The 20,066-nt window shown below is 57.2% G+C and overlaps 3 protein-coding genes across 17 annotated transcripts in view; 2 read left to right on the top strand and 1 right to left on the bottom strand.

The window, feature by feature from the left end:
• The first annotated feature begins 1,059 nt into the window (after nt 1–1,059).
• Nucleotides 1,060–1,566, top strand: RNF224 (ring finger protein 224). Its single transcript, XM_032988655.2, has one exon. It carries the CDS (start codon nt 1,060–1,062, stop codon nt 1,564–1,566), a length of 507 nt encoding a protein of 168 aa, XP_032844546.1.
• Nucleotides 1,567–5,569: 4,003 nt separating this feature from the next.
• On the top strand, nt 5,570–9,125 carry LRRC26 (leucine rich repeat containing 26). The gene is made up of 2 exons (XM_032988550.2): nt 5,570–6,352; nt 7,300–9,125. The coding sequence occupies exons 1-2, from the start codon at nt 5,809–5,811 to the stop codon at nt 7,557–7,559; spliced, it is 804 nt and encodes a 267-aa protein (XP_032844441.1). The 5' UTR covers nt 5,570–5,808; the 3' UTR covers nt 7,560–9,125.
• A 967-nt stretch (nt 9,126–10,092) lies between these two features.
• The window catches only part of GRIN1 (glutamate ionotropic receptor NMDA type subunit 1), a 40,678-nt gene continuing 30,704 nt past the window's right edge, over nt 10,093–20,066 (bottom strand). For 2 of the 15 annotated variants that reach the window (XM_042786523.1, XM_042786524.1), the window contains 2 exons: nt 17,830–17,940; nt 10,093–11,746 (listed from right to left, as the gene is read on the bottom strand). In XM_042786523.1, the coding sequence (XP_042642457.1) occupies nt 11,678–11,746; nt 17,830–17,940 (180 nt within the window). In that variant the 3' untranslated portion in view covers nt 10,093–11,677. Of the gene's footprint in view, nt 11,747–13,730; nt 14,956–17,829; nt 17,941–18,707; nt 18,960–19,120; nt 19,163–20,066 lie in introns of those variants that run through there. The other 13 variants (XM_042786517.1, XM_042786518.1, XM_042786520.1 and 10 more) reach the window with 10 other exon arrangements.

Genomic DNA, 20,066 nt, shown 5'->3' with positions numbered 1-20,066 from the left:
TGCGATGGGGGGGTCTCCGCTGGTCAACATCTGCCCAGATGGTCTTGGCCATGGGGGGTGGCCGAGGATGTAGAAGACTCCACCGCTGACGTCCACGTACAGCCGATGTCCAAGCCCTCTCCCCTCATGGTGAAGCCCAGAGCTCCTCAGCCTCGTGGGGATGGCTTCTTCTCCTAATAAAGCAGAGGCGGATGGTTAATGACTGCTCCTGGGGCTTGGATTTCAGAGGTCTTTGTTATCTGGGTGCTTGTAACCCAATCTCCCAGGCTTGGCTTCCTGGCAGCAGATCTGATAGCGTGCCTGTCCCTGAAAGCCGAGCCCCTTCCCACTACCACAGCCACCAGCAGCCACTGCGACCTGGCTGGGGAGCTGCTGGCAGCTCAGGCCCCTGATGCTCCCCACGGGACTGCTGCAGCCCCCCGGGACGGCGCAGCCCTTCGGCCACCTTCCCTGAGGCCCTGGGGGGACAGGTAGGGATGGGGGACAGGGGAGGAAGGCAGAGGGATGCCTGTGAGGTCACCTGTAGAGAGGGAGTGGGGTCTTGGTGGCCTCCAGGAGAGGTTTGCAAATAAGCTGGTGGGTACGAGAGCCCCCCTTAAGGTGAGGCTGCACTCCTCAACTCCTCCCTGTCAGCTTGCATGCCCATCCCCTGCTGCTGTCTGCTGTGCCATGGCAACCTGGCACAGCCCGGGGCTGGCGAGAAGCAGGGCTGTGGCACTGCCTGGTCCTCTGGATGCTGGTCCCCTGCCCACCCAGTTGACACACTCCTGCTTACCCCATATTCTCCACCAACCCAGACCCATGGAACATGTAAGGGGCATTTGGCAGAGATGGAGGGTGACACCAGCGAAAATGCATCCTCCCGCCTTGGATTCAGGCAGAGCCATCTGTAGTGGCGGGGTCCTGCAGGCAGGGATGTTGGGTGGGGAGTGTGATGCCCCTGGGAACTCACCCCACGGATCTGGTCCCCATATCTCCCACGCATCAGATGCACTCAGAGGTGACTTTCCACACCCGGGCCGTGGGTCTGATGGCTTCTCTCGTCCTCCTCTCCCCAGCATGTCCCAGGCTGGTGGCAGCCCCCGGGCAGAGGATGCGGGGCTGTGTGTCGGGGTACACTCGCGCACCCCAAGCCGGGGCAGCCAGCGGGTTGAGTGCATCATCTGCTACTCCTCCTATGACCTGTGCGGCCGGCTGCCGCGCCGGCTCTACTGTGGCCATACCTTCTGCCAAGCCTGCCTGAAACGCCTCGACGCTGTCGCCAATGAGCAGCGCTGGATCCCCTGCCCACAGTGCCGCCAAAACACGCCCACGCCACGCGGCGGCGTTGCCATGCTCGACCTCGACCTGACCACCTTCCTTGCTGTCAAGGCTGACAAGGAGCATCCTCGGGTGGCCGGCAGGTCCCAGCCCGACCCGGCCACCAAGGGCTCGTGCAAAGAGAAGGCGGTGACCCAGCAGCCGGTGGGGCTGTGCCAAGACACGGTGCCTGCGGCGCCGTTCCCCCGACGCAGCTGCTGCCGGCCGTGCCTTTGCTGCGGGGTGACGGCATCCTTCGAAAGCTGAGCAAGAGGAGGGGGCTGCTGGTGGTGTGTGGGCAGCTGAGCTCCAGGGGTGCAGTCTGGGACCATTTTTGGGATGCCATGCCATGCGCCAGACCCTCAAGTGGACAGTAGCCATGGGGCTGTGCTGGCAGCCTGGGAAGGGCTTCAGCTCGCTCAGGGCTTGCTATCCATCCTGATGGAATTTGGGGTGCAGTGGGCGGGGGATGATAATGCCCCCACCTCCTCATCCTGCCCACCCGCACCTCTGACAACTCAGAAACCTGGTCCATCCATCATGGATGTCCCCTGGTCCCTGGCCCAGGGCTTGCTCATGCCCGGCTTCTCCACGCCTGTGGCTCTGCAGAAGGGACACCCCCGCCAAGTACCTCGCAGGCAGGGCACACGAGAGCTTGGCACAGCACAGCAGCACCCCAGTGCTCTGGTGAGCGTGTGGCACCCTGAAAGCTTCACGCCTATTAAACAACACTGTTGGCCCTGCTGGGCTGCATGTCTTGGTCATATTTGTCAGTAAGCCTCGGGCTAGCCCAGGGAGAGCCCTGCCTGCAGTCGGGGTGGGACGGGGAGAACTGACCTGCCCTGCTGGATTGCTTTCCTTTAAGTGTTTGCTCTGTTGGCCATCCGCATGAGAAATTTGGGCACTGGGGTAGCTGGACAGTTGAAATTGCAAATGACAGAACCCGTGGGAGCTCCTGCTTTGCCTTGTGCTCTATGGCTTGTGCCAGGTTTGGTTTTCCTGCCTGACCCTCTCCTCACCTCCCTACCTGCACACCTGCACACAGCCTGTACAGAAGCCCCTCTGCTGTTTTTCCAGGTCATGTCTTTGCATGGCTTTCCCTGCCAGACTCCAAACAGGGTGTGCAAGGATGAGAACCCAGCCAGTGTGGGTTTAACAAAGGCCAAATGAGGAAGGACTGGGGGGCACCAGGGTGATGTTAATACAGTTCGTGGGCAGGACTTGGAATTGCCTGTTCAGGTCTTGAAGTCTTTCCTCAGAACACATTGTCTGCATATGTTTTTCACGTGGTTTATGACCTCTTGCAGCATCCTAGCATCAGGCATCACTGGCTGTGCCTTGGGGCTGAGCAGGGGACCCCAGTCTGTACCTGCCTGGGACCAGCAGTGACCTCATGTCCCCCGGGCAGTCCTGGTGCTTGGCTGTCCTCTGCACTGGGTGCCAGGGCTGCAGCCAGAGGAGTCCAGCACCCATCCTGTGCACAGCACCCACACCATTCACAGCACCACACTGTACACAGCACCCACACCACGCACCAGCGCCCATGCACAATTCTGCCACTTGGTGTCACCTGCTATAAAAAAGTCAGAGCTCTGAGATGTGCCCAGCAGAGCCCAACCTGGGGAGCTCACGCCAAGGGAGCAGGGCCACCAGGGATGTCCCAGGGCAGAGGTGCCAAGGGGGGGACAGCAGAAACTTGGTGTGGTTTAGAGACTCCATGGGGTGGGCATCTGCCTGCCTCGGATCTTTAATTACATGGAAACATGCAATCAGTTAAAGCCTTCAAGGATGGGGTAAAAGCTGACATAGAGTCCTAAAGCACCTTCCCCTCCATTTTCGTGTGCACCCCTAGGGCTGCCCAGGGGCTCACTCTTCCCAAATACTTCATGGGTGGGTGGTCGGAAGACTGTGTTGGGCCCACGCTGGCTCCGGGCACGGCTCCATACAAAAGTGCCAGCAGGACTCTGCGCTCAGCCCAGTGCCCTGGGTCCCAGCTATTCAATGGTGAAGGGTGACAAAGACCCCTGGCTCCCTGTCCCTGTGCCCAGGTCTTTGCCTCCATGCTCCCACCCCTGCTCCACCGCATCCCCCCAGCACCAGAACGAAGCTGTGAAGCTTGACCCTTGCTGTGTGCCTCGGTGCACGTCCCTGCAGCTCCCAGCCAGTGGGAGTCTCTGAAGGGGTTTATCTGCCCCTCCATCACTTCATTGTGGGAACGATCTTGGCGTGCTGGCCAGGCACCCTGATTTATTCCCCTTGGCCAGAGCAGGGTTGGTGTTGAGCCCCATGCCTTGGGGGATTCCTCCATTGGTCAGCATGGCCCCCCCTGAACTGTCCTTGCACAGCGGATGCTCAGAGCAGCCTCCCCTGCTGCTGGCCCTGGGGGCAGGTTGTGCCATTCTGCGTGGACCCCAAAATCACAGGAGGAGGCATCGCAGGAGGGGAGCGGGGCACTGGTGGGTGCAGCCCTGGCTGGGGACAGGGACCTGGGCTCTTCCTGCATGGTGCTGAGTCCCCCCGGCTCCAGAGAAGGGGGCAGTGACAGAGTCTCATGCTCTGCTGAGCTCTGGCAGTGTGTGTGAAGGGGCAGCGGTGGCACTGCTGGCGTAGAGGAGCCCAAAGGGTCACCAGCCTCCGGTTGCAGCAGGGTGCAGCCGATGTATGCAAACCAGGAGCGGGGCCAGGCACAACTAGTGCCCGCCCTGCACATGGGCAGTGTCCCCAGCAGGCAGGACACTGGGGACATCTCTCCTACCATGTGCCACGGGGGTGTGCAGCAGGCTGACAGCAAAGGGCTGGCGGAGGAGCTGAGGTGGGTTTGCAGCCTCCTGGGCTCTCTGAGCACAAAAAACCTGGAAATGGCCTTGCGTTTAATAGTTGTGAGTCTTTTTCAACGAATTTTGCTCTTCTCACCTGATCCCAGGTAGCCACAGGCAGCGGGCAATACAAGCCCTGGGGAGGAACAGCATTTTGGGAAGGGGCTCCCTAGAATTCCAGGTCCCCATATAACCCACAACTGCTGGTGGGATGAGCTGGTGCTGCAGCTCTGTGTGGCTGTGGGTTAGTGCCCTGCTTCGGGCCTGGGCTGGGCTGGAGGATTCCTCTGAATTATTTCCAGATGGGGATTAATGCATCAAACCGAGTTTGCTGCAGGATAGATAAACAAACCAAAGCTCATCTGGATGCTATTAATAAACTGCTTGCCTGCTGCTTCTGCCCCAGATTTGGGAACATCCCAGTCCTGGCCTGGGGTGCAAGCACGCTCTCTCTGCCTTGCTGCTCTCCCAGTCCTTTGGCTGTAGGGCAGAGGCATCAGGGATTCCTACGGGACTGTGATTGCCAGGGTCCCAAACAGGACAGGAGCTGTGAGGGTGTGAGTGGGGGACAGTGCCTCTGCTCTGTGTCCCCACTCCGGGCCGCAGGTGGGATGAGGTGCTGCCAGCAATGTCCCCTGGTGTGCACTGAGCTCTGCCAGGGACAGTGGGCACTGGGAAGTGACACTTCTCCCCTCCAGCCTTCTGCTGCAGGGCTTCAGGCAGCTTTGAAACCGGAGCAAGTGTAAACAGGGTGGAGACAGACTTTGAGCCCTCTCAAACCCATGCTGCTGTGCCAGGGCAAGGGTAAACAAGTTTTGGGCAACTGCAGCCCAGCAAGGTCACCTTCCTCATGCCTTCTCCTGTAGGGGCTCCTGGGCGTCCCTCAGTGTACATGCAGATGGGTGATCCTGGTGGGGAGGAGGAGTGTGGCCCATGGGCCTCACATCCCAACCCTCCTCAATTTGGCATGGCTTGTGGCCTCCCATCAGGGACAAACAGACCCCAGGCAAGGGCTGGGCTCGGTGAGGAGGCCCGTGGCTCCCAGCAGTGCTCCCCATTGAGGACATCTGGGCATGGTGGGTCAGCACAGAAGATGGGGTTAGACCTGCTGATGATATGATTTAAGCTTTGTCCCACCCCAGTCAGCCATGGGGGCCCCGGGGTCCATGCACCCATGCACATGGCTGGTAAAGCAGCACACTCACGGGGGATGCCCCATGGGGAAGCTGGAGGCCAAGAGATGGGTCTGGTTTTGCTTTTTTCCAGCTCTCCAGCCTTCAGCACACACAAGCAGTTAATCTCAGGCCACGCAGAGCTGGCTGCTTACCTGGCTGGAGCAGTGCCTGGCAGAGGGAGGGACAAGGGCACGGCTCTGCACCTTGCCAGGGCAGGCATCACTGCAAAAATATTTGCTGAAAAAAGTGCAGCTCCACCCCAAAGAAAACTGAGGCTGGGAGTGCAACCCGCTCTGGGTTTGCAGACGGAGGGTGGCGGTGAGCTGGGGAATGTGTGTGGCTGCAGGGAGCCGAGCAGCCGGACACTGCCCAGCACCCCTACTCAGCACCACCGGGCTCACCCGAGGGTGCCAGGCGGAGACGGGCAGCTGGGCGAGGCAACGGGCGCTGGGGATCCTGTCCGGGGGGGAATCCTGGCGCCGGAGATCGGGGAGCCCTCGCCACCTCGGTGGGCAGCCATGGGTTGCCGGGGGGGCCCCAGCACTGTGCTGGCCTGCCTGCTTCTCCTGCGGCCGCTGGCCTCGCCAGCCTGCCCCACCGCCTGCCGCTGCTCCTCGGGGGAGGCAGACTGCAGCAAGCACGCGCTCCGCGAGGTGCCGCAGAGCCTGTCGACCAACACCAGCGCCCTGTGGCTTGGCTACAACTTCATCGCGGTGCTGGAGCCCCGCTCCTTCCCTCCCTTGCCGGGGCTGCTGCTGCTCAGCCTGACCCACAACCATCTGGGGCTGATCCACAGCCAGGCGCTGGTGGGGCTCGGGGCGCTGCAGGAGCTGGACCTCAGCAACAACTACTTAACCGTGCTGAGCCCCGAAACCTTCCTGCCCCTCACCAGTCTGGCCACGCTCAACCTGGGCAGCAACAGGCTGGGGGAGCTGGAGCCTGGGGTGCTGCGTGCCCTGCCCCAGCTCCGAGCCCTCTTCCTGCAGGACAACCCCTGGGTGTGCAGCTGCGGCATCCTGCCCCTCTGGCGCTGGCTCAGCCACAACAGGGAAAAAGTGCGAGGTGAGTGCCCGGAGGACTGTGTCCCCCAGCCCCGCACCCACTCCACGCTGGCAGGTCATGCCGTCAGGGCTGAGGCAGCACCAGCACCCTGGTTGTCATCCAGCCGTGGGCTTGCGTGGTCGGTGCCCGTGGGGGGTACCGCAAGGTTCCCCAGGACCCATTCTCAAGCCGTGGCAGCTCCTGCGTCTGCTTGGGTGGAGGCGTCCCTGGGTCTGGTGCCTGGTGCCCACCCTTCGTCCTTGGTCACCAGCAGGGATTGCCTGGAGACGAGGGCTGGGCAATGTCCCAGCGCTGTCCCCAGCAGTGGCACCGGTCCTGCCACATTGAGGGCAAGGTGTGCTGAGCAATGGGCACCTGAGGGGGCAAGAAGAGCCTGTGTGTCAGGGGGGGCAACACTGCTAACCCAGCCAGGACTCAGTGCCTTCAGCCCCTTCCCCAGTGCCTTCACGAACATGGGTCTGATCCTGCATTTCTTCCCCTGTGAACCTTGGTGAGAGGCAGCTGTTCCAGCAAGGTCTCTCCCTCCGCTGCCCCCCACTCCTGCTTGCTTCCAGCCTGGGTGCGCTCTGGTGTTCTGGCTGAGACCTTCTGTGGCACCTCCAGGCTGGCTGCTCACTGTTCCCCATATCTGTCCCCTGGGAACCAGGCCCACCACCTTGCCTGCCCCAACTACCATCCTGCCCCAAACCTATTTTCCAGTGCCCCCTCCAGCACTGGGCCCACCTCCCCATCCCACCCCACTCCCCAGGGTGCAGGACATAGATGAGTCCTGAACCCTCACTGCTTCCCTTCTTTGCACCCTGCGCTGGGACATCTTGGTCAGCCTGGTCCTTGTCCTCATGTCCTGGTCCCGTCTGTCCCATACAGATCTGCCATCCCCTCTGTCCTTGACACCTGCCTTGTCCCAGCTGCCCAATGTGCCCATCAGCACTGCTTTTCTCTTCCAGAGAAGAGTTTGGTCCTCTGCAGAGTTCCGGAGCAGCTGAACAAGTATCCAATAATGGCCTTCGGGAATGAGTCCTTCAAGCAATGTCAGGAGACCTCACTGTCTGCCCAGCACTACATTGTCTTCTTGATCATTGGACCATTCTCCTTCATGGCCAGCATCTTATTCTGCACCTTTATGGGCTCCACGATAGTGGTTTATCACAACCTGCGCAGGGAACCCCACTTCTGGAGGAGACCCCACATCTGCAGGGGCTGCTGAGGCAGGGTAACCAGGCTTTAGCCCTAGGCAGGCTGTAGTCCATGCTCTTCTCCAGATGTCTGCACCCCTCTGTTGCAAACATTTCTATGTGGACCAGTGAGAGGATGCTCTGTTCCTGGAAATCACTTTTCTTCCTCCTCCCAGAGTCCTCCAAGATGATGCCAAGCTCCCTCTGCCCCACTGCTGGGGGGGACAACCTCCAGCTCAGCCCCACTGCAGGGCACGGTCAGACTGCAGATGCTCTCAGTGTTTCAGGAGGCTCCCCCAGGCCACTCTCAGATCTGCACATCCCCTTCCTAGGAGTGGGCAGGTGATCCTCCTCCTCCAGCTCATCCTGTTCTGCCCCTTCTTCTGCCCAGGGCCTTAGTGTGCATCTCAGGATGCACCATATGCCTCTGTGTGTTTTTTTGGTGCACCCCGGGAGTCTCTGTTTGCCTTCCAGTGCAGCCCAGAGCCTCTGCGTGCCTTTGAGGTTGTCCCAAAGCCTTCCTTGGGCCTTTTGGTGCCCCCCGCACTCCCCATCAGCCATGCAGTGACCCCAGCAGCCTCAGCATGCTTTTCTGTTCCCTCAAGAGCCCTTGGCTTGGCTTTCCGTGCATCCAATTGCTGTCTGTTTGGCTTTCTGTCTCCTGACAGACATTGCTTTGCCTTTTGGTGTGCCCCAGAGCTTTCTGTGTGCCTTTTGACACACCTGAGGATCTCTGGATGTTTTGGGGCACTCCGGAGATTCCATGGGACTTTCAGAAATCCCCAGACCCCTCTGTATTCTGCTCAAGGTCAGGACAGGTTGCAAAATGTTTCTTTTGATAGTTTTTTTGTTTTGTTTTGTTTTGTTTTGTTTTGTTTTGTTTTGTTTCCCTTGAGACAGGGCTGCTGGTGCTGAGAAGGCTCAGCCAAGAACCAAGATCTAGGGTGGGACATTTAGAGTGAGGGTTGGAAAGAGACAAAGCCTTGAGCTCTCACTGATGTGGATCCGCAAAGGGGCTGCCAAAGGATGGGTGAGGCTGCACAGTGATTCCTCCCCCAGTAGCTTTTCCCCTAGGCTAAAGCTCATCCAAGGCGAAGGCCTACAGTTAGCTCAGTGATGGGAGTGGGGACAAAAAAGCCCATGTGAGTTTACAGCACAGAGCCTGCAGGCTTTGCTGCTGCCTCACCTCCTGTTGCCCACAAAAAGGCTGCCCCTGCATCTCCCTGCCCCGCCGCCTCCTGCTCTTCCCTGGGGAAACACTTCAACCCCTCGTTACATGGAAATGCTTAGTGAGTGTGCTGGGAGATGACCTGGAAGGAGCTGGAGTGTGCTCTAGAGGAAACCACAAGCTGGGTTAACAAAAGCATCTCTCAAGAAGGAGCCACAGCTCTTTCTGGCATGAGTTCTTAGAAATTGCAAGGCCATAAGAGCCAGAATGAGATCACTGTGACCACCGGTCTCCTGCTGTTAGCTCAATCTCTTGCCTGTGCAAGAGCTGTGGGACCAGCCAGGGATGTGGCAGGGGTCAGTGCATCCTTTGGCAAGCTCTTGGCAAGTGTTAAATAAATCATGCGGAGAATAAACCAAATGTCACCTCAGTCATGGCTTGCTCCCTTTTTTATTTTCAAGAGAGAAACCAGCCCAGCATGGTGCCCCACGGCTTGATTCCCACGTGGCTCTTCCTGCAGTGCCTCTCCCCAGCAGGGGATGTGAGGGCTGTGGGGAGCTGGTGGAAGAAGCAGATCCTCCAGTGCTACCAGCCCTGCACCCAGGACAGCTGCAGGACCTCTGCCAGGATCAGTCCCTTGCACTGCAACCCTAGCTCTCCCAGACCCTCTCTGGTGACAGCGCTCAGTCCTTCCCAAGAAGGCCTGGGCTTCCCATTTGGAGCTAGGACCTCACTCATCATCCTGAATGGCCACCTGAGCCCTGCTCCCCCTCCCAGATCGTCCTGAGGCCGAGACCCCCATGGAGGCTGGGCTGGGGATCTCAGCACATGGGGAGCATGCTGTGAATGAGTGATGTTGCTTCAGTTCCCCCCAGGGGAGCTGCTTCACCGTTTTGCAGATCCCTCCGGGAACCTCCCCACAGATGGGTGGATGTGCGGGGACTTCCCCAGATGCCTTCATCCCTGCAGTTGGTCCTGTGTTCCCAAAGGCCAGCCCCAGGAGCCGGGGAGCACAGCAGCGGCAGGGGACCATTTTCCCCTGGATGGAAGTGGGTGAGGGTGAGAGCCATCAGGCATGGTGCTGGCATTTGGACAGTTTCAGACTCTTCCCCCCCTGCCCCCCCCCCCCCTTGCCAGGCCTGTCTCCCCACACTGGCCGTTCAGGTTGTCCATCAGCCTGGCATCCTGAAGCGGTGATGCCCCTTCCCTCCTAGTCTTCCCTGCAGCTCCTGGCCTTTGTCCCTGCCGGCTTCTCCGTCCCTCCTCATCCCTCCACCTTTTACTGTTTGCAAACCCTGCAGCAGTGCTGGGTGAGGCTCTGATTCAGCACAGGGCTCTCTGCCAGCTTTGCCAGAAGGCAGAGACAGAAAGAGGCACACAGCACTGGAATAAACCACTTCATGATCCAGTCTAGACTTTACTGAGCTCTTGCAAAAACTTGGTATTAATGTTACATTGACGTATAAAGTAGAATGGGTCCAATTTCTCAGCTGGAGCGAGATGAACTTGATGGAGCCACTGTAGTCAGTGGGACGATGCTCAGAGACCTCAGCTGCCGTCTGAAAATCCTGTCTGCAAAGGTTGCTGACCCTCAGAGGGAAGCCCCATCTGCTTGGCTGGGGCAAGGAAAAGGCAGTTCATGCTGCTGGGGCTTGATACCACGTTGCCAGTGGGTTTTCTGCCTTTGCAGGAGGCGAGATGCGATGTTGCCCGTGCGTGTGCAGTAGCTGCTCATCACCAGCCTGGCTGGTGCCAGATGCTTCCCTGACGCTGGTGCCTCCGCACTCGCTCACAGCACCCATGGGGACGGTGCTGAGGGATGCTGGCACATGGGCACGGGTGCTTGAGAGGAGGAAGGTGGGGGGAGGAACGGCGTCAGTCCGTGTTTTTTGGTTCCCTTCGCCTGAGCTGGGATCTGGTCTCCACGTCTCCAGATTCAGGCAGATGCAGCCACATGAGCTGGGGCTTCAGGGCTGCTGCGGGAGCTGCTGGCAAGCTTGAACTGCAGGTGAGCATGGCAGGGAAGCTGCCAGTGCCTGCTGGGGTGACATGACTGGCCAGCAACATCTCTCCTTGCATCGCTGGTGCCGAGACAGCACGGCTAAAGGTCCATGCAACCATCCAGAGCCATTCCCTGGGGAGATGTTCCTGGTCAGGAGAGCCATGGTGTGTGAGCTACATGCTGGCCACGGCCAGGTCCTGTAGATGCCTTCTGTGCAGGAGAGGTGGGGAGCCAGGATCTTGGCTGACAGCTTGTTACAAGCTCCAGGATACCACATTTAGCACAGAAGTGTGGGCTGGCAGGGCTGGGAGCACTCCTGCTGCAAACAGACCACGTACAGGAGCCAAGTCATAGCCACAGGCTGATGGGAGGGAGGAACAGGGGGATCATCCTCTGCGAGGAGCAGAGCACGTATCTTCCAGCCCCTGCTGCAGGGGTCACTTGGCACAGCAGGAACACGTGCCCAACCTGCCAAACCGTGACGGTTGCTCCAGCCGCTCGGGACCATGATCACTTCACACGGGAGCCCTCCAGGGTGGTGGGAGACGTGGAACACGCATCTGAGGGGCCGTGCGTGTGCTGAGAAGCCTGAAGCCTGCAAAGTGAAGCACATGTTTGTAGTGTGGCACCAGTTCTTCCCCGATGCTGCGGGAGAGCAGGCACCACGTGCCTTTCAAAGTCCCTTCCCCTTGCACATAGCCAATCGGTGGCAATACTGATTATCAACAGCACTGGTTGGAAGCAATTATCTCTGTACAGTGAAGTCCAAACCATGTCCTGGTTCTGCTGTGCATTCTGGGGCACGAGCATGGCAGCAGGCCTAGGAAGGGAGGGAGATATACAATGAAGTCACTGTGTATGGATGAAGGATGCTTTCCTCCCATCTCACCCAGAAGAACCCATCAGTGTCCCTTGAAAGGCAGTCCTGGCTGTGCCTTCCTACTGTGTTGGGCAAGGACTGATGGCCCTCGGGGAGAAGGTCACACCACAGTGCTGACTGAGGGATCGGAGAGGTTGAGCTGGCCAGTGATGTCGGTGGGATGATATTGCTGCAACACACAAATACACAGACAAGGAGAAAGAGGTGTTAGGCAGTTCTGGCACTTGCCCCCGCCTCTACTTACATCCCATGTGTCCCTACAGGATATCTCTTGGGGGTGATGCAACGGCCTGAAACCTGCTGCTGGCTGAGGTGCCCTTCCCAATGCAAGCCAAGCTTGTGCAGAGGTCGTCGCAGACACTCTCCAAGCACCCTGCAGCTGGGCAGGGAGGACACCCAGGAGCGCGGCGCAGCTTCTGCAGAGCGTGGCAGCCACGTCACCTGCTGAGCGAGCCCCTCTCTGCTCTGGGAGAGCTACAAAACAAAGCCTGTGACTCATCAGCCCAGTCCACAGCTGAACCTGTGTTTGGAGGGTCTGGCTGGGTTTCTGCATCTCTCTGGTGCCAGATCAAGCTGTGCTTTGAGGCCAGGGCGTTTCACCTCCTTGCTTGAACGACTCTGCTTTGACTATCCTTTCATGCAGGTGAGGAGCTGTGTGGTGTGGTTGACTTGCGATCGTCAATTTCTAATGTGAAAATACAGCCTGTGTTGGGGATGTGGCCTGGATTTGGGGTTCTGCGCTCCTTGAGGATGGGGAAGCTTGGAAAATGCTTCCTGGGAGAGACATCCCTAGCCGCAGCCCCACCAGCAAACAAATGGGGAGTGCAGAAATACCCTTCAATGGACAAGAAAAAAAAGTCCTTCCTCCTCAGGCAGGGATTTACAACTGGACGGTCATATTCTCCCTTCCTCCTTCCATACTCCCTTTCTCTCCCAGTTCCACTCTCTTAACTCCAAACCCTGAACTGGAAGCCCTGTCCAGCCCTGCTGCGAGAGCGGGTGGCACGGAGCATCTCGTTCTGCTGTCTGGGGACATAAATCGGTGCTGGGGCAGGAAAGGGTCTCGGTGGGTCTCGTGTGCTGCAGCGCAGACCCTCGCCGGTGACATTGCCCGGCCCTTGCACCACACTACCCAGGAGGGCTGCCACTTTGCTCGGCTCCCGGGGGGGCTCCTCAGTGACAGGATTTCACCCGTCTTGCATTGGTCGGCGGTGACTGTGGCCCCCGCGGTGCCGCTGGTGGCTCTGGCACTGTGGCTACCCTGATTGGCTCTACACCCTGCCTCCTGCCACGGGGGAGGTCCGGGATCCCCCCAAGTGTTGCATGGGGTCCTCGGGGATGCCCTGCTCTGCCCAGTTTTGTGCTTCACCGGGACCCCTCGGTGGGGAGATGCTGGGGCAGGCGAGGGAGCCAGCATGGTCCCGTCTCTCTGGTACGCGTGCCGGGGAAGTGCTGACACCCAGGGAGCATCTCTCAGGATCATTCTTTCATTTAGGGGACTAGCTAAGATTAAAATGGAGCCTCTGAGAAATTTCTTGCTGTGGCCTTGCTTTGCTAAGTGGCAACACCTTGGCCGTCGCCCGTTTGCACAGAGAACAGCCGAGGCGACCCTGAAGTCACTCTGCCGCCCTGGGGGAAGCTTTCTGTGGCTATTCATGAGTCCACCAAAAAACGCCCCTCTCTCCCAAAAATGGGTGCAGCTTCCCCCTCCTTGCCAAAATTTAGGACTCCAACTAAATGCAATCTCTCCTTTCCATAGCAAAATGGCCGGGAGGCATGTGCTCACGGGATGGGGCTTGATTCCTGCAGGGAGGAGAGGCGACTGGGAAAGGGGAGAGGTTGGGTGACTCACTGGTGGAGAAGGAGGAACTCGAGATACAAAAAGGAACTGGCAGAAGAAAGGTCCTTTGTTAAATATCCTGCCTGATGCAAGCGAGGGGTGTGGGGTGGGTGGGAAAAAGCAGTGTGTGCATGTGAGTGTGCATGTGCCTTGGTGCACGTGTACGTGTGGCTGATGTGGTGGAAAGCTGGAGGTCTAGCAGGGCAGGCTGGGGCGTTCTGGCCTCTCTGCACAGCTCCGGGGGTGGGAAACGTTAAAATAACCAAGCAAAGTGGGGAATCTGGCCAGAAAAATTAAAATACAAGAGCATGGCTTTTGATTTGAAAGCATATCTCCTCCAATCACAGAGTTATCACAGGGTAACATTCTCATTTACTTTTTTTTTTTTTTTGTGTAGAATTCATGCATGCAATTTTTAATAAGAAAAACTGGAAAAAAAAAAAAAAGGAAAAGAAAAAAAAAAGCAAGAAAACTGTCATATCAAAACTATGTTAAAGTAGAACTAATGCTAGAAGCACATATCAGTAATTTAGGGTAAATTATGTTACAGGGATGGTGCAATTATCCCCAAACCAAACATTATAAAGCCAAGAAATTAATTAATATTAACTGTAGAAGAGACTCAAACATGTTAAGGTATGGAAGTGAAGTGAAGGCACCAAAAACTTTAAATGACAACCAGGAAGAAAATATAGACAAGAACTTAATATGTCTTTAAAAATGACTTCAACCTAATCTGGGCTCATATGGTAGTCCCTGACTGGTGGAAGATTTTCTGGAAGAACTTTAGGGTTGTTTTTTTTTTTTCAGTTAAAATTTAGGATTTAAGCTAAACGCAATCTTGCTGTAGAAAATGTCAACTTTCCTTAAAAAAAAAAAAAAAAATTAGTTGTCCTTGAACTACTTTTGGTTCTTTTGGGCCAAAACCTAGGTTCTTTTTCAGCCAAGAAGCGTTTGGCTTTGGGACAGCTGATCCTTCACTGCAAAGGTGACCTTTTCCATGAACCCCCTCGGTTCTCGACCAGCTCTGGCACCATCCCCAGGGCTGCAGGGTGAGCATCGCCTCGCAGCGCCGGGCCCTCGCTTGGCGGTGACGTGGGACGTGTGTCATGCTGTGTCTGGGGGGGATGCCCGTGGGCTGGCAGTGTGACTCTGCGGGGGCTGATGACGGCTGCAGTGGGGGGGCTAAGGGACCTGTGCACCTCGTTACGTGTCTGTACGGAATGTGCCGGCTCGGAAGGTGTCTGTGTGGTTTATGCGTCTCACATGGCTTCTGTGGGGTTGCAGTATCGTGGGTGGCTGCGATGGATGGCAGTACGTCAGCTCTGCGAGTGCTATTCGAGTTGCAGGAGCTGCCTATGGGGAACACATGCATCTCCTCCTGGGGCGGTGGGGATGATGTGCCGCGGAGAGGCTGTGCAGCTCGGGTGATGGTGGGCGCTAGGACGTTCAGAGTGGGGTGGTAGCTTCCCAGGGCTGTCTTGGCTCCATGGTGCCAGCCTGTCTCTCTGGCACTCCTGAGGGACCATTCTGCAGGGCTGCAGAGCAGAATCCATTTTTAAAACTCCCGACAACGAAAAGGAAAGAAGCAAGGCCACCAGGTTTGCGTCTTTCACTCGCTAGCCAGGAGAGCCCATGGGGCTGGGGTCAGCCTGGCCTTCCAGCCCCATGGGCTCTCAAGCCTTGACCATCTGAGACCTGGTGTGGGCCCACAGCTCTGCTGAGCATCATGAAACAGAGCGCCTCGCTGCTTTCTCGTCTTTACAAGGACCCCAGGCAACGTGTCCCAGCATGCTACGTACTCATGGGGCCTTCCACAGCAGGAGGGCATTGGGGTCTCTGAGCCAGGGCTGATGCATGGAAGCGGAGGGCACCAAATGGCAGGCTGTGACGTGAGCTGGTGGCAGCACCTTCCTGCTGGCCCCTCGCCCTGCAGAGCAACCAGCAGGTCTGCCCAATATCACAACAAAGCTCGCTCCACTGCAGACCTTCTGCAAAAGCTGGACCTTGGACCTGCTACCCTCCATCTTGGCCATGTTGGCTTGGATGTTGGCCCCACTAGCCTGGTCTTGACCCAACTAGCCTGCTTCCCTGGGGAACGTGTCCTGGGACCTCACCCCATGGCAGGCAGAAGAGTGTGACAGGCTCCCAGGCAGCAGGGCATTGTTGCCCACAGCTGCCTTGCAGATGCAGCTGCCCCCAAAGTGGGGGCCGTCTTCTGGGATGAGTGGGGCCATCTCCCTCCACAACTCGCCTGTGAGCAACGTGCCAAGAAGAACATGGCCGGGACCCAAAGCATGGGGAGACCCCACGCTGCACTGGCCCCCATCAGGCAAGGGCAGGGGAGAGCACGGCTCCATCGCTCCCCCATGGGACCTCTGGTGCAGGTGGCTCTGAGACCTGGTCAGCTCAGGGCATTGGGGTGCTCCTACCCTGGGGCAGAGAGTGATGTGGAGTGGTGTGGCGTAGGGTGGATGCCACATCAGGGTGCAGGATCAGAGCCAGGATGCTTCCCTGAAGAGGGAGTGATGTGGGAGGTACCAGGGTACCACATGCCAGGGGCCCCGTTGTTCCTGGGTTCTCCCCCTCTCCTCTGCTGACCATGGGCACTGCTCTCCCCGGGTGCTCATGGCACCATGATGCTCCTGCTCTCCCAGGACGTGACCCCTTGGTTTTCTAACCATGGAATGGTTCAAGCAGAACAAAACATGGGGGTTTACTCAGGACATGCAAAGGGTCCCGCCAGCAGATCTTCCTGCAATTTTTGCTCCCCTTTTTTCCGTGCATCCCATCCGTCCCTCCTCTTCCTCACTCTTCCCACCTTTTCCCCCCTGCGCCATCCACTCCGTCACTGTCTCCTCTACCCTGGTTGGGGCTCAGCCCACCAAGACAGAACCTGCAACCTTCCCGCAGAGCTGCTCGGGTGGTGCAGCATTGGGAAGGGGGACCCCAGAAATGAGGGCATCACTGGGACAAGGCGCCACCCAGGGAGCATGAAGGAGGTGCAGGAGATGACAAGGGATGCCCATCTTCCCTGTGGGGTGCAGGGGATGAGTGGGGAGAGCGTGGGTCCTCCCCCCATGCCTGCCAGGCTTCGAGATGACAGCGAGAGGAGCACTTTGCGTGAGACGGTGGCAGCCGAGCCCGGCCGAGGGCTCAGCTGTCCCCGGGGCCATGTCCCAGGGGTTCTCCACGAGCTTCTCGGGATGGAGCCTGCATTGGTGTCAAAGGCAGCTGCCTCCGTTTCGCACACAGAGCCGTGGCCCCGAGACCCCCTGCAATATCGCATGCTGCTCCCCGAGGTGCCCCGAGCCTGCGGCCGGGGACGGGCCACCCCGCCGTGGGGGGCCACATCTCCCCCCGCTGCCGCCGTCCCCCCGACCCCGCTGTGCCTTGTGCCTCGGGCAGCCTGGCGGGGAGCCTGCTCTGAGCAACCCTGGGCAGAAACCCGCTGGTCGCCCCGGGGAGGCGATTTCAGCAAGCCCGTCGCGCGGGGAGGTCGGGCAGCAAAACGCAGCGGCCGCTGCCACACGAGACAACAGAGTAGCCACAGTGCAGAGTGTCATACAACAGACGGCAACATGCAGAGGGACACCGGCTCAGTCCGACAGACCAACAGCCCAACCTGACGCTGAAGAGTGTCTGAAGCTCCAGCACGAGCAGACACGTTTGCACATTTGGAAACAGCTGGCTTTAGAGGCAGCAATTTGGAAATTTTCTCTGGTTACGTGAGAGCAGTTTTACTCCGAGGCGGAAAGCACAAGTTTGAACCAAGGTTGGGTCTTTAACAACCTCCTCTTTCAAGCCTTTGCGTCTCTTTTCTAGAGCTGCATCACTGCTGACGATAACCAGAGACAGCTGTCACTCCTGTGCCAAGGACTACGTCCCGAATGCTAATCGTCACAAACAAAAATCACATGTAGAGAATGTGACACGCATGGCTCTCGGTGAGGTGACACGGTGCCCAAATCAAATCGGGGTGATTGTTTTTAGGCATACAATGACAAACAGGTACAGGAACACTCAGGAACAGAAATAAATAAATAAATAAATAAATGTCATCGGTTTCAAGAGGTCAGCACCAGTAAGGTGAGCGAAGCACAGAGAGGAACATCAGAAATCATCCAGGCAAAAAGAAAACAAATAAAAACAAAACAAAACAAAACAAAAACTCGGTTGCATCTCCCAACTCATCACAGGACTCCAAGCCACCTCCTGCCTGCCCTCCAGGATCCCAGCATCATTTCAGGTACACGGGATGACTGACCACTGACTCACTGACTGACTGGTGACGAACATGAGCTATGCATGTACACTGGCAGCTTCGGGATGGGTGTGTGGCAGTCGATGGGATGGCAGAAGAGAGAAAGAGAGAGAAAGAGAGAGGGCAGAATTGTTCTTCTTCCTCTTACCGTATCCTTGGAGGACCTACGTCTCTTGAAGCTGGAGGCCAGGGTGGAGGTGATGGACCTAAAAGTGGCTTTCTTTTTAGGGTCAGGTTCTGCTCTACCACTTTTTCTATCCTAAAATGAATATGTATAAGTGATTAGATCTCTAGTGTGTTGTTGGAAACGCTAAATCTATTTGAATACTGCCCCGTGTCATGTCCTTCATTTAGATGAGAAAGCTACTGGAGGTGTCCTGTCACTCCCAGTCCTCCAAGGGCCTCCGTGACCCACGGCTACAGCACGGCCACCACACAGCTACAGCTACGGGGCTGGCCTCGCATCGGAGCGCCGGCAACCCCTCCGGGGAGTGGCCCTGCTCTCCTGGGTGTCTGGTCCAGGCCGGCACAGCTGACCTCGCTTCCTGGGGATGCTCTGCCTGGTGCCCTGCCCCTCGCTTCCACTGCTAGCCTGGCTAGACCAAGAGGTGAGATGCTGCACCTACCACTAAAAAAAAAAAATTGCTCAGGGCCTTTTCTGAGGCTGAATCCTAGTGCCACAAGAGAGAGAGAGGACTGCATTGAAAGAGAAGTCATTGTATGAATATTCTGTAAAAAAATGTATTCAAAAATTTAAATGACGCAGTTGTGCAAAGCCGAACGTGGTGGTTGTTGGTGGTGGGTGGTGTTTGGTTGTGGTTGTTTTTTTTTTTTTTTTTTTTTTCAAAGTAAAACAGGTTAAAAAAAAAAAAAAAACGGAAACTGGAAGAAAAACAAAAAGGAAAAAAAATAAAGGAAAAGAAAGGGAGGAGGCAAAGCGTTAGTGCTATGATGTCATCGGGGTCAGGATGAACTCAAAGAGAAACAGAACTGAAAAATGTAGCCATTGGTGTTAGCGAGTCGGACCTGGTTAGCGCAGGCTGGGAGCACCAGCCGCCATGGTGCGGGGGCAGCGAGCCGTGGGGACCGGCCGCGCTCTGCGGCGGGCGCTGAGAACGATTCCTCCCCAATTGCTTTCGTGCCAATGAGTGTGACCTTTCCGACGGGGGACGGAGTGACCAGGTCTGGCTCTGCTACCGCACGGGGGTAACCAAAATGTATCCCGCTGGTGCGTAGAGCATGCTCGGGGATACATTTGCTCCTCCTTCTCAGTTCTCTCTTTTGCGGACATGCACAAACGGAAAGGAAAGCAAGATGAATGGAATGAAATGTCTTTTTCTTCCATGGCATCTCAGGAAATAGCCATGGCAAAACTGTGATCCCAAAAACCATTATTTTTGTTTGTTTGTTTTAACAAATAAATCTTTCCACTTGCCTACCTTCTAGCAATGTACCAGATACTAGTGCTCTGACGTTTCCTCCTGTGGAAAAGTCTTACAATGTCAAACGGCTCTTTACCATGAGGCTGTTTACCCCCACAGGGCAGCATGCTTTGCTCACAGTCCCACAGACTCTGCCCAAGGACCCAGTGCAGTATTTTCTAGAAGGTTGGCAAGTGAAAAATGGCAGTGCGACTAGTGTGCTCTGTCCCAGCAGCCTTAACCCCCTCGGTGCTGCTGCTTTTTGGAAGCAAAGGAAAAAAAAAAAAAAAAACTAAAAAAAGGCAAAAATAGAGAAATGGCTTTTCCGAGACTCTTATCAGTGAACTGAACCCAGCGAGCTCTCAGGATACAGCAGCTCGGCCTCGTGCTTCCCCTCGCTGCTCTCGGGCAGGTCGCCTCCACCCGGGCAGCCCACCCACACGCCCCAGCCAGCGCTGCTCCCGCAGGGACACCGCTCCGGGCTCGTTTTGGGGCCCCCAAGACTCATTCTCTCTCTTTCATTCACTGGCTCTGCTGCGAACGGCAGTCTCCTTTAGTCGCCTAAAGGATCTCTTGCTCTTTGAACGCCAGTTTGCTTCCCCAAGGAAGAAAAGCAGCTTGGGCAATTGAGAGAGAGCCTCCACTGCCCTAAACTGGGGCTCGGGGGCACTGTGGGGCTCAGCCCCAAATGCAACAGGGTAAGGGAGGTGTGAGGCTGGTGGCCCACAGACATGCCCACGGCTCAGCGTCACTGCCAGGCACCACTGACCCTCCCGGGCTCCCCTGTCTGAGCGGCACTGGGGTGTTTCAGGGATGGGGGAAGCTGGGGAGAGCAACGGCCCGACGGGAGGGGCCCGGGGGAGCCTTGGTGCTGACAGGCACTGGCATTGCTGGCTCCCATGTGGGGAGATGACCTTGTCTCCAAAGGACAAGAGCACGCACCACCTCTTTTTCGGAGTCGGTC

Source organism: Tyto alba, unplaced genomic scaffold, assembly GCF_018691265.1.
Source record: "Tyto alba isolate M040663 unplaced genomic scaffold, T.alba_DEE_v4.0 Super-Scaffold_11, whole genome shotgun sequence".
NCBI lineage: Eukaryota > Metazoa > Chordata > Aves > Strigiformes > Tytonidae > Tyto > Tyto alba.
This window is presented reverse-complemented; position numbering and strand designations above follow the sequence as displayed.